Source organism: Pan troglodytes, chromosome 5 (genome assembly GCF_028858775.2).
Source record: "Pan troglodytes isolate AG18354 chromosome 5, NHGRI_mPanTro3-v2.0_pri, whole genome shotgun sequence".
NCBI classification, from domain to species: Eukaryota; Metazoa; Chordata; class Mammalia; order Primates; family Hominidae; genus Pan; species Pan troglodytes.
In genome coordinates this window covers 150,538,363-150,551,773 of record NC_072403.2, presented here as the reverse complement: position 1 = coordinate 150,551,773, position 13,411 = coordinate 150,538,363, and the positions used below count along the sequence as shown (strand labels likewise).

Below are 13,411 nucleotides of genomic sequence, written 5' to 3'. Positions count from 1 at the left end.
TTATAGGGCTTGGGTGACACTTTCTTTACCTTGGCCTTTCTCTAGGTAGGTTCTGTGCGAAGCAGCCCCTGATACTGTGCCCGTAGGAGGTTAGCTGGGGAGCGTTCATGGGATGACCACTTGGGGTGGGGGAGTGAGAGGATCAGGATTGGGCAGAGTGGGCTAGGATGGCCCTGTAGTTAGTTGTCCCAATTTGGGGCATGTGAACTGGATCTTCACACCTCTGCACAGACCAGTCATTGCATGAGGCTGCCCCAGGGAAAGGGGGCATGCTTTTGGGTGAGGAAGTTCCCCTTAGGCAAGGACAGGTCCCAGAGAAGAATTTAGTTGAGACCTTTTGGTCCTGGCACTTCCAACTGCTAGTAGATGAGTACTCCATTCCTGGGGTGGGGAATCGAGGTGGTGCTCCCTTCCACCCCTTTGAACCAAGGATTCATGAAGGTTTCCTGCTCTTGCTAGTTCCTGAGTGCCGCAGCACCTCTGGTTTTTGTTTCTTCATTAAGTTCTCTTAGTTGAACCCTCTGAGTTGATTTGTTTCTTTTCAGGGCCCTAATATAGATAATAATAAATTATATAAATAGAAACACTTAAATGTTCAAAAAGTTTAGTAGTCTAGAATAGGGAGACTTGATCTGGCCTGGGAGGGGAGGGCAAGTTTGGCCAAGGAAGTGACATCTGAACCAAAATCTGAAAAGCTGACTGAACAAAGGAGAGAGAGAAGGGAGAATGGAGGAGGCATTGAATCCATATGGCCTGGATTCAAGGTGGGGGAGGCAGTACAGGAGGAGGGAGACAGGAAATCGGCTAGAGAGAAAGGTAGGGACAACACTCTCTGGGCTTTGTGGACCTCATTTTTGTTAATCCAAAAAGTAATGGAAAAGCTTTACAGATTTTTGAGCTGAGGGAGGGGGACACAATCAGATAAGCATTTTAAGAAGATCTCTCTAGCTAATCAAAGACCAGTGTTATTTTTAATTTGGTGAGAAATTACCACTTGCCTATGTCCGTTAGAAGCAGAAAAGTCTCTTTTTGGTTTACTAGTCTCCAGACTGGCTGGACTGAGGTTTCTACCACTTGGCTAATCCTGCATATAAACCACAGTATTTCATGGACAGAAGACTGCTACACGCTATACCCCACGGTGCCTGTTGCATCTTTTTCGCATCATGGCAATTTTTTTTTTTCCCTAGCAGGTAAGATAATACAAAAAATGTATCAATCATTAGACTTTTAATTCAGGAACAATTTGTACTATATATCAAAAAGTTGGGAAATAATATAGTCTATCTGTACATTCCACTTGTTTTTAGTGTCTTTAAAAAACACACAAATGTCCACAATTTTTGGTCTTGGAATTGATTTAATAGAATTTCCCTTTAGATATTAATGAAAAACAGAATGGAGAGTGTTTCTCATAATCACACACACACACACACACACACACACACACACACAGCTTAGGCCCCCAGGGCTCCTTTCTTCTTTCTCGGCTCTTGATGACTATTGAGCAGAGATGAACAGTCATGGGACAGGGCCCAACTGCTTAACTTAGGAAGTGACATTAAATTCTTCTTGGAAGAAGTTGGCACAACGTTTTTGTTCTGTTTTATATATTATTTAATGGGATGTTAGATGGGGAGTTGTGACTGATGCATCAAGAAATGACAGATACCAAAATCACTTACGAAATTTCAAAGTAAATAGCTGAGGACTGCTTAGATGCTCAATCACACAGGCTACAAAAGACTCAAGTGACTGCAGATGGAAGAGGGCTTTAGAGGATTTATTTGGACAGGGCTGTGCTGAGAGTCCCACCCTCACCCCACAATGGGCGGGGGCACTGGCATCGAACACCAAGCTGAGTGAGAAGGGCTCCTCCAGGCCTCGCAGGGAGCTTGCTGGCTTCTCCTGGCTGACAGCAGACTGGGCCCGACTCCCATCGGAGGAAGGCCAGCATCCTAGGGCAGCCAGTGGAGGGCTGGCAGCGGGCTGTGCCTGGGAGGTCACTGTACTATCTTCCAACCACACTGTGTGAGTCTCAGATACCATATGTGGAATCTGCAGCAGGAAGGTCAGCTTGAGGTCATTTTAAAAGGGATTCTTTGGAAAAAGTCTCACTGAAGGGTTGGCAGGACCCTGATGGTAAGAGTCTGCATGGAGGGGACAGAAGGAAAACCAAGGTTGGGGTAGAATAAGCAGCTAGAGAAAATTCATTGCCAGCGTCAGGAAGCATGGCCAAACATTCCCAGTGAGGGCTCACAACAGTGTTCACGGAAGAGTCACTTTCAAATACCCACCAAGCCCAGCGTGGGTGATGCCATTCCACCAGAGGTCCAGTTCAGTACATGCCTTACTGCCGGCCTCCACCCCTCTCTCGCCTGCTAGCAAGTGGGCTGTGGGAGGGTGACATCGGGGAGGAACAAAGCTCCTTGCCCGCACTTCTGTCCATAGGAGACCCTGTTGGGGAAGGGGACAAGATTTGAATTACTGAATTAAGAGCAGGGTTTTTCCTCTTAAAGTAACAGGATTTTCTATTACCTGAGAGAATAAAAAAGTTATGGGACTGCCTGAGTTTCATTCTGTGGAAGAGGAAGAACTATCCTCATGGAACAGATTATTAACGGGACAGCAGAAGACTAAAAATTCAGTTGCTTTTATGGATACACCCATGAGTCCTGTTAATTCCATGTTCTGGTTATGTATAGAGTTTACATTCCGCTTCTGGAGTAGTGAAATCATTCATTTTATAAAAAAAATTCTATTGATATTGCCCCAGGATTACAAATTTACAAAAATATGCTTGCTCTCTTTTTATTAGTTTATGTGGCTAAATCATAATTCTTTTCAAACCAATGGGAAAGTCTCAAGGGAACAGAAGAGGGAATAAACTAAAGAACAATGCTGGGCCGGGTGCTGTGGCTCACGCTTGTAATCCCAGCACTTTGAGAAGCTGAGGTGGATGGATCACCTGAGGTCAGGAGTTCAAGACTAGCCGGGCCAACATGGTGAAATCCATCTCTACTAAAAATACAAAATTAGCTGGGCGTGGTGGCAGGCACCTGTAATCCCAGCTACATGGGAGGCTGAGGCAGGAGAATCGCTTGAACCCAGGAGACAGAGGTTACAGTGAGCCAAGATCCTGCCATTGCACTCCAGCCTGGGTGACAGAGTGAGACTGCATCTCAAAACAAAAAACAAAAAACCCACAATAGACTGTTAAAGCAATCAGGAAGTAAATGTTATACCTAAGGGACTTGTATCTAGAATATTCAAGGATCTATTACATCTTGATAAGAAATGGACAAAAATTTGATTTAATAATGGCCAAGAATCTGAACAGACATTTCTACAATGTTATCTTTTTCCAAAGAAGATAGGTAGCTGATAAAGTCATGAAAAGATGCTCATTATCACTAGCTATCAGGAAAATGCAAATCGAATCCACAATGAGGTATTATACCCACTAGAATGGCTGTAATAAAAAAGACATAAAAATTAGTGTTGCCAAGGATGTGAAGAAACTGGAACCCTCATACATTGCTGGTTGGGAGGTAAAATGGTGCAGTCACTTCGGAAAACAGATTGGCACCATGACTCATCAATTCCACTCCTCGGTATGTACCCAAGAGAAATGAAAACACACGTCCACACAAAAACTTGTACACACATGTTCACAGCAGCATTAATCATGATAGCCAAAAAGTGGACCCCCAAATGTCCATTAACTGATGAATGGATAAACAAAATGTGGCATATCCAAACAATGGGATATTATGCAGCCTTAAAAAAAGAATCAAAACTGATCCATGCTACTCCATGGATAAACTTTGAAAACATCACACTAAGTGAAAGAAGCCAGTCACAAACAATCACACATGTATGATTTCATTGATATGAAACCTCTACAATGGGCAAATCCATAGACACATGAGTGGTTGCAATTGGCTAGTGATGGTTTGGGAGGGAGGGAACTGAGTACTAAAGAGAACTGTTTTTTTGAGACTGGTGTGATTAAAATGTTCTGAAAGTGATTATGGTGATGTTTGCACAACATTGTAAATATACTAAAAAGCACTGAGTTATACACTTTAAATAGGCAAATTATATTGTATGTAATTTTTTTTTTTTTTTGAGACAGAGTCTGGCTCTGTTGCCCAGGCTGGAGTGCAACGGCACGATCTCGGCTCACTGCAACCTCTGCCTCCCGGGTTCAAGCGATTCTCCTGCCTCAGCCTCCAGAGTAGCTGGGATTACAGGCCCCCACCACCACGCCCGGCCAATTTTTGTATTTTTAGTAGAGACGGGGTTTCACCATGTTGGCCAGGCTGGTCTCAAGCTCCTGACCTCAGACGATCCGCCCTCCTCGGCCTCCCAAAGTGCTGGGATTACAGGCGTGAGCCACGGCGCTCGGCCATATTGTATATAATTTAAAAATGTTATGCATGGTCCACTACACGAGAGTCTCATGATGGCAGGGACAGAGCCAGCTTTGCACATTACCTTATCTCTAGCCAGTGCCCAACACACAGGCACTCAACTAGTATTTCTTGAGTAAGCAGCATGCTTTTATACCGTTCCTGATGTTTATCCAGTGCTTCATAAATTGCAAAGCATGTTTTTTCACAGCAGCAGTTCCTTTGAGCCTCATAACAACCCTGAAGGTGGTCAGAGTAGGTGATACGAAATAGTTACTGGCCCACATTGTAAAAAATGAGGCGCTGTACAACAGGATAAAGACCAAAACACCACCACCACCACCACCACCACCACCATCACCACCATAACCCGTATCTGTCGAATAAGTTTTATTTGGAGGAGCTCTTTCCCAGGCCCATTTGTCTCCCACTGCTCCTGTCCCCCAGAGAGGGAACGCGCTTCTCATTACAATCAGCGCTGCTCTGGGAGACTGACTCCCAAAATGCCGTAAAACAGAGGAGCAACCAGGGTCAACTGGAAAGCAGAAACCAAAGAACCCAGATTCCTTTTCTGAGCAAACACAGCGATGGGCCAGTGGGATTTTAGCTTGGGGATATTGGACCCAGTCTTCTCAAAAACTTCCTACCAGAAGGTTTGTGTTAGCGGGTGTCCCATGACCACGATCTCAATAGCATGTGGCTTACATATCTTCCAGGCTCGAATTCAGGGTTCTAGGTTCTAGTCCTCCACCCCTAACTAACATGCTTGGTGGAAGAAACTCAGATTAGTCACATTTCAGCTTGGACCTTTCCAGCTGTAGTAGCAGGCAGCCACAGGGGGAGTCACCTTGCTGAAAAAAACTCACTGGACGCCCCCTGAAAAGAGGTCTTGAGTTGTTCCGATTCGGACGCTGACTCCTAGTCGGCTACAGAACCCTTGGCCACTGGACATTTAAAGACGTTCTCTTTGAGGTCCACCCGGGCGGCCCAGAAGTGTTGGCCACCTTCCAGAAGGGAAGTAGGAGAGACCAGGGGGACCCCGAGGGGCCCGGGGCGTTCCCCGCGGGGCGGGGCGCTCCTGACTGCGGAGCGCCGTGGGCAGGGGCGCAGGTGAGCAGAGCGAGCGGAGCTGGCCGCGGTCGTCCTGGCGCCTCCGCCTTCCCGGCGCCCGCACTGCGCTCCACCCCGGCCCGGGGGGCGGGCGAGGGCTCTGCCCCACCACCTGGGGGCTGCCAAGGGGAGTCGGGGCGGCGACGTGGGCGTCCCGGGACTGTGCGCCCGCGCCCGCCCCGGCAGGGTGCGCTGAGGCGCCGGGGCCGCCACTGGCTGCGGGCGCTGGGCGCGGTGGCCGCGGGAGCCGCAGGTGGTTCCCGGGCCGGCCCTTTTCTCCTCCCCCTTTCCTTTCTTTCGCCTCCCCTCCCTCTCGCCCGGTGTCGGCGGCACTTCCCTCGCTTCCTCCTCCCTCTCCAATCCGGAGGGAGGGAAGGAGCAGCCGGCGCTTTCCTGCCCGCCTGCAAACTTCAGCGGGACTCGCGGCTCCCCTCGCCGCCGCGGCCGCCGCCGCCCAGAGCTGCCCCTGGAACTTCCTCTCGCCGCGCGGCCCGCGAAACCCTGCGGGTGGAGGAACGCCGCTGGGCGCCAGGCAGCCGCGGCTCGGACCCCAGTCCTGCCCCGCGCCGCCCGGGTGCCCGCTCGCCCGCGCGCCCGTCCGTCCGTCCGTCCTTCCTGCCCGCCCGGCCTCTCCCCTGCGGGCAGGGGCCGCCAGGCTTCCCTCGGCGCCCCGCCGCTGCCCGGGACTTCCTTTGTGTTGGATGCAGGCTGGCGCCCCGCGCCGACGGGGGGCGGACTGAGGGATCCCGCGCCGCCGGCCCGCCCCCGCCATGCCCTTCCACCAGAGGACCCTGGAGCCCGCGCGGCTGCGCCGGCCCGAGGCGGCGGGGGCCGGGGCTGCGGGCGCGCCGCTCTTCCGCTCGCTGGAGCAGGTCAGCTCGCATGCCCTGGGCTGCCTGCTGGCGCAGCTGGCCGACCTGTCGCGCTGCGCCGGCGACATCTTCGGCGAGCTCGAGGGCCAGGCGGCCGCGCTGGGCCACCGCACCGCCGCGCTGCACCGCCGCCTCGACGCCCTGCAAGCCGCCGCTGCGCGCCTGGACCACCGCCGAGTGAAAATCCGTGAGTGGCCGGCGGGCCGGGGGAGGGGAACCGGCGGGGGAGGCACCCGGAGAGCTGCTCCCGCCCGCCCCCTGGCGGCCCTGGGTCGGCGCGGGGGCCGCGGAGCCCCGCGATGTCGGGGTCTCCAGTGGGGACTGCCGGACCCCAGCGGGAGGCTGGGCAGGTGGCAGAGGCGCAGAGCGCTCTGTGACTCTCGGACTCCTGGAGGGTCTTGGCTACCTCGAGAGAGTGGGCGCGGAGGGTGGGAATTGGACAGTCCCCTCGTCTGCTCCTTCTGTCTGTCTGTGTCTGTCTGTTTGGGAGACCCCGGGGCGCTGTAGACAGAGGAGGAGCCAAGGTCGTGGGAAAATGGTCACAGGCAGGTAGCCTGTTGGAAAAGCCAGGGGAGAATATAAATTTGGGCATATAGTAGTTACAGTTTTGGAGACTTCAGGACGATCCGTTTGTAAAACCCTGGGGATCTCGGCGAGCGTTGGGGCTGCTTGCCACCTCTCTTCCCGCCGCCTACCTGCGTTCTTACCGACAAGCAAAACTATGCAGACTTTAAGGGTTTTCCCATTTGGCGCAGAATTTTCTTTCTTCTCCCAGACTGACCCACCAGCTCTTTGTGATTCAGAAGACCTTGACCTTGAGTTCAGGCTCTGAATCCCATTCATCTTTGTCCGGCTTCCTCCAACCCTGAAAGTCAAGTCTATGTCCTGATATAGTGATCTCTCCGATGATCCATTTCATTTCAGCAGCTTAACTGGCTCCGGTGAATGAAGCAACTGGAATTTCCTGCTGGCCCAAAGCAGAGAAACTTTCAGTGTGATGTCTCTGTGGTTTCTCCCTTTTAAGTACGTGAACTTGGTCATAATCCTAAGTGTAAAGAATAAATTGGAGATGGTTGATGGGTTGCTGGGTGGGAGGGGAGATGTTGGTGTAACACACGCCTAGATTTCAGCAGCTCTGGATGAAATAGTTTTTTCTCCTAGAATCACTTCATATGCGATCTCGAATAGCTCGTTTTCCAGCTAGCTAGAAAAACTTAGCTATATTTTAACTACCTTACAGCCTAAGAGTTCAAAATTTTCAATTATTTAATTTCAGTGAGATTGCTTGCTATAATACATCTTTCTCCAAGTTGTATAATTAATTCGTGGCAGTTTTACATTTTTGCGTTCATCTCTTTGATTGTGCCGTCAACACATTCATATGAATTGTGGACAGTTCCCAACCTGGGAGAGCCTCCCCCTCCAAGAAAAAAAAAATCAGTGGGGAGGAATGAAAGTGATCTCATAAGGTTGTTGACATAATCAGAATATATCTACTTAATGTGAGTGATGACTTCATGCATATGGTAGGATACACTGTCCTAGTAGGATGTCATGGTCTACGCGGCAATCACGAGTTGCTTCTATGCGTTTTCTGTCTAGGGTGTAGGTACGTGGGAGAACCAGAATTTTACCCTTGACAAAGAATGTGATGAGGGAGATCTGATTGATAGGTGAACTGATCTATTGTGGGAATTAAAAAACAAGAGGAAACTCCCTGAAGGTCAAGAACTCCTTCCTTTACTAGTTTGGTTTTACATTTAAATGTATCACTTTTCTCTGTTCTTTAGTACATATGCCCCAATAGGCTACTGTCCATAGCCAGAAATCCCCCAAATTCTCCATATTAACTAAGGTTGTTCTAATTACAGTAACTGAAATAACTCTTTTCAAAACTTTTCACAAGTTTGTTTGAATCTTAAGTGGTTGTGATTTCATACCTGTCTTCCAGGCTGGAGTGCTGTGGTGCAATCTCAGCTCACTGCACCCTCCGCCTCCTGGGTTCAAGCAATCCTCCTGCCTCAGCCTCTAGAGTACCTGGGATTACAGGCGCCCGCCACCACGCCCGGCTAATTTTTGTATTTTTAGTGGGGGTTTCGCCATGTTTGTCAGGCTGGTCTTTAACTCCCAACCTCAGGTGATCCACCTGCCTTGACCTCCCAAAGTGCTGGGATTACAGGCATGAGCTACCACACGTGGCCCCATTTTTTTTTTTTTAATAATCATGCAAGAAGGCTTTTTATTGAATATAATTATGCCTGAGTATAAATGTACATGTAGAGAAGAAAGCTGACTATCAAGACATTAATTTTTGTGGTTTCTTTCACCTTCACACACTTTGCTTTTTTATATGCTTAAAAGCAGTGAAATGCCTATGCATTACCATCTGTTAGGATTCTTTTAAAACAATGCCTCAAACCTTGTTCCTGTGTAAAAACTACAGTTTGAAGTTGTTCTGCCATTTTAGGCAGGTCTTCAGAATATCATACTCCATTAGTATGGATGGCTAGACTTTTAGACTTGGAATTGACCATAAAGGCCATCCATTTCGTGAACTCTTACCCAGAGAGGAAATCCAGTCCAACAGCATTGCAGTTAATTCACCCCAGGTTAGGCTGTGGGTAATGACACATCCGGGCCTGAAGCCCAAACCTTCTGATTGTTTCGCCTGTCGTCCCACTGCCTGTGTTCCTTCCCTTTAGAAGAGTGTGGAGCCAGGCACAGTGGCTCATGCCTGTAATCCCAGCACTTTGGGAGACCAAGGTGGGCGGATCATTTGAGGCTAGGAGTTCAAGATCAGCCTGGCCAATATGGCGAAACCCCGTCTCTACCAAAAATACAAAAATTAGCGAGACTGTCTCAAAAAAAAAAAAAAAAAAAAAAGGTGTGGAAATGGGGAGCAAAGTTTAGATCTGTTCCTTAAACAGTCCTAAGGATAACTGTGACCGTTAATTCCACTCTTCTTGTCAGATAAACCATTTAATGAGTCTCCCCAGGAGCAATTAACAGAATCCAGCAGTTTACCAAAAGCCTCTAGCAGTTGGGGACAGCATATTTCAGTGACCAATAATAGCTTTCTACCATAAGAAAGGATGTGAGAATGTCAGTGGAACAATTTAAAAAAATGTATAAACACTCTTTGCAATACAGAGACAGTATTTTAGTCCTGTGGGCTGGCCCTGCTGGCCTCAATGATCCTGAGAGGTATTTCATCAAGTTTGCCATTCCTCAAAATCTCATGGGTAGAAAGTTATCCAAAATAATTTTTTGTCATGCCTTGGGGAGAATGCATGTTATTATTCTGTTCATTGAAGACTCCTACTTTCTTTCCCTGACACCCCCAGGTTGAGGGGCTGTTCCCATGGCATTGGTTCACCTCGATCACCACATTTACCAAGGGGACTTCTGCACCCCTCTGCCAGACAGCAGGACCTTTGAGGTCCAGGATGGCCGAGTCTTTGTTTTTCTAGAGTTTAGAACAATGCCTGGATGTGATAGCTCAATAGATGTTTGAATTGAATTAATACTTAGTGACTTAGTGCTTACTGTCAGGAAGAATAACTATAAAAACCTTAGGGAGGAAGGAGGATGGATCTTTTGAGGCAGGTGGATCAGTTGAGGCCAGGAGCTCAAGACTAGCCTGGCCAATATGTCGAAACCCCGTCCCTACTAAAAATACAGTACTAAATACAATACTAAGTACAAGTACAAAAATACAATACTAAAAATACAATACTGCTACCAATGTAAGTGATCGAGACAATTACTTTACAAAAATAAAAATGTAAACTTTCTGCCTTTAATGTTTAGTGCTTAACCACCAATCTCTGCTCCTGTCTGTAAAAGTCAGACTTCATTAATTTTGCTGACACAGTAAGTTCTCATGGAAAATAGTGACAACAGCCAGCAATGTGAATAGTTACATCTTGGCTCTGTAAACATCAAAACAGACTTTGCTAAGCAGAAATCAATAGACACTCGATCAAATAGTCTGTTTTTATTTTTTTATTTTTATTTTAATTTTTTTGAGATGGAGCCTTACTCTGTCACCCGGGATGGAGTGCAGTGGCGCGATCTCAGCTCACTGCAACCTCTGCCTCCCGGGTTCAAGCAATTCCCTGCCTTATCCTCCTGAGTAGCTGGGATTACAGATGCCCACCACCATGCCTGGCTAATTTTTGTATTTTTAGTAGAGATGGGGTTTCACCATCTTGACCAGGCTGGTCTTGAACTCCTGACCTCGTGATCCACCCGCCTCGGCCTCCCAAAGTGCTGAGATTACAGGCGTGAGCCACTGCGCCTGGCCCCTGTTTTTATTTTTAAGCCCTGTGTGATTGGGTTTTCTTTCTCTTTAAAAATAGTTTTGTTGAAATAAAATTTACACACCATACAATTCACCCACTTAAAGCATACTGTTTGGCCGGGTGGAGTGGCTCACACCTGTAATTACAGTACTTTGGGAGGCCAAGGTGGGCCGATCACTTGAGGCCAGGAGTTCGAGACCAGCCTGGCCAACATGGCGAAACTCTGTCTCTACTAAAAATACAAAAATTAGCTGGGCATAGGGGCACATGCCTGTAATCTCAGTTACTTGGGAGGCTGAGGCATGAGAATGACTTGAACCCAGGAGGTGGATATTGCAGTGACCCGAGATGGCGCCACTGCACCCCAGCCTGGGAGATAGAGCAGGACTCTGTGTCCAAAAAAAAAAAAGTGTACAATTTAGGGGTTTTTAGTGTATTCACAGAGTTGTGCAACCATTACCACAATTTTAGAACATTTTTATCACCCCAAAAGAAACCCCATACTCATAACTAGTTATTCCCCGTTTCCTGTCAACCCTCCCATTCCTAGGCAACCACTGATCTAGTTTCTGCCTCTATAGATTTGACTTTTCTGGACATTTCATACAGATGGAATCATGTGCCTGGCTTTTTTTACTTAGCACAGTGAACTTTTCGAAGTTCATAATTTGTTTCTTTTTATAATTAAGACTATTTTATGATTGAAAAAGTATCATTCATATTTATTACTTGATTAAAAACCTTGTGAGATAGGAGGGAAGGCCAGGTTATATTATCCACATTTATTACTTTTTAATTGATACATAATAATTGTACATATTTATCATTGTACATTTGCAAATACAGTCTTTGCATAAACAGGACTGAGAATTTGGCAGACACAGTAGGCTCATGGTTCTGAGGAGTATTTTAGGTGTTGAGATGCATTCTCATACCTCACAACAGACTGTCCCCTCACCTAACCAGAGGGTGGCTGGTCCTGATGTCAGAATATCTTTGCTTCTTCCTCAGAATGCAAGGCACTTGTCAGAGTTCTAAAGACAGAGTGTTCACTGCACTTCTTCTTCTTTTTTTTTTAATTTAAAAAGAGATGAGGTTTCCATACGTTGTGCAGGCTGGTCTGGAACTCCTGGGCTCAAGCGATCCTCCCTCCTTGGCCTCCCAAAAGAGCTGGGATTACTGGTGTGAGCCACCGTGCCTGACTGACTGCATAAGAATAGGTTGTATGGCTGTTTTTGTGCCTAACTACTCATAAATGTTTGGCGAAATTGGCATAAGATTTGCTTTCATTGACACATACCACATGCTAGAGAGGATGTTGGTGGCTGTGTGGCCCGTACCCCCCTCTAATCCCAGTCCCTCAATTTATTAAGAGAAACTGACAGTAGCTGAGTGGTCAGATTGCACCATCAGGTTAAGGAGGCGAGGTGATTCCTATACTTGACTAACTTTAAGAACTGCTTGGAACTTTTGTTAAAATTAGAGATTCCCAGACCCTTCCAAAGCCCTGTTGAGCCAGAGTCTCCAGTATGTTTAACAATGCCATGCTGTCCTTTGGCCAGGCAAATTGAGAAGCACTGCAATCGTCTAGAAAGCTCATTGGATTAGGAATTGGGAGACCTGAGCTTGGCTTCACCTCTGCCATTTTCTAACACAGATTTTGAGCAATTTATTCAACACCTCAAGGCCTTAGTTTTCTTATCTGTAAACAGAGACCTTGACAAAAATAATCTCTACTGGCCTTTCCAATTTTGGCATTTTGTGATTCTACTGAGGGATTTAAAAAGTTTTAATTTATTTTGACAAAATAAATAGGAAAATTAAAGTTGCATGTATTTATGGGAAACAACTATTTTATTTTATTATTATTTTTTTAGACAGGATCTGGCTGTTGCCCAGGCTGGAGTTCAATGGCTCAAGTGATCCTCCCACCTCAGCCTCGGTAGTAGCCTGGACTATAGGCACATGCCACCATGCCAGGCTAATTTTTATATTTTTAATAGAGACAGGGTTTTACTGTGTTGCCCAGGCTGGTTTCAAACTCCTGGGCTCAAGCATCTGCCCGTTTTGGCCTCCCAAAATGCTAGGATTCCAGGTGTGAGCCACTGTGCCCCACCAACATGATATTTATATATTGTGGCTTGGGTTAATCAAGCTAATTAACATATAGGCATTATCTCACATACTCTTTTTTTTTGGTAAGAACACTTAGAAGTATGCAATACATGTTATTAGCTATGGTCACCATGTTGATTATAGATCTCTTGAACTTATTCCTCTTAACAGAAATTTTGTATCTTTTGACCAATACCTCTCCAATACCTTCTTCCTACAGCCCTTGGTAACCATCATTGTATTCTCTGCTTCTGTGAGTTTCATTTTGACTATTTGATAATACTATATGAAGTGGATACTATTATTTCTGTGTAACAGATGATATAACTAAGGCACAAATAATTTGTTTGCCCATGTTGATAGCTGGTAAGCAATGGAGCTGGGCTTTGAATCCAGACAGGGTTCAAGTTCAGATGAATTTGTAAGTACAACTTTGATAAATAATCTCTTTGATTCTTTTGATGAGGGATTTAAAAAAAAAACTTTGTGTCTGAAATAAACTCTTCATGACTGTATGGACTCTTTTTACATTGAAAAATTATTTATTTATTTATTTTCAGAAATTGATGTCTCACTGTGTTGCTTAGGCTCATCT

General features: G+C 46.6%; 1 protein-coding gene across 1 annotated transcript; it reads right to left on the bottom strand.

The window, feature by feature from the left end:
- Positions 1-1,764: 1,764 nt before the first annotated feature.
- LOC747977 (collagen alpha-1(I) chain) lies at positions 1,765-13,080 on the bottom strand. The gene is made up of 5 exons (XM_054686577.1): positions 13,024-13,080; positions 7,961-8,080; positions 7,001-7,092; positions 2,298-6,898; positions 1,765-2,150 (listed from the first exon to the last, which is right to left on the bottom strand). Exons 1-4 carry the CDS (start codon positions 13,078-13,080, stop codon positions 5,368-5,370), a joined length of 1,800 nt encoding a protein of 599 aa, XP_054542552.1. The 3' UTR covers positions 1,765-2,150; positions 2,298-5,367.
- Between the last annotated feature and the right edge of the window lie 331 nt (positions 13,081-13,411).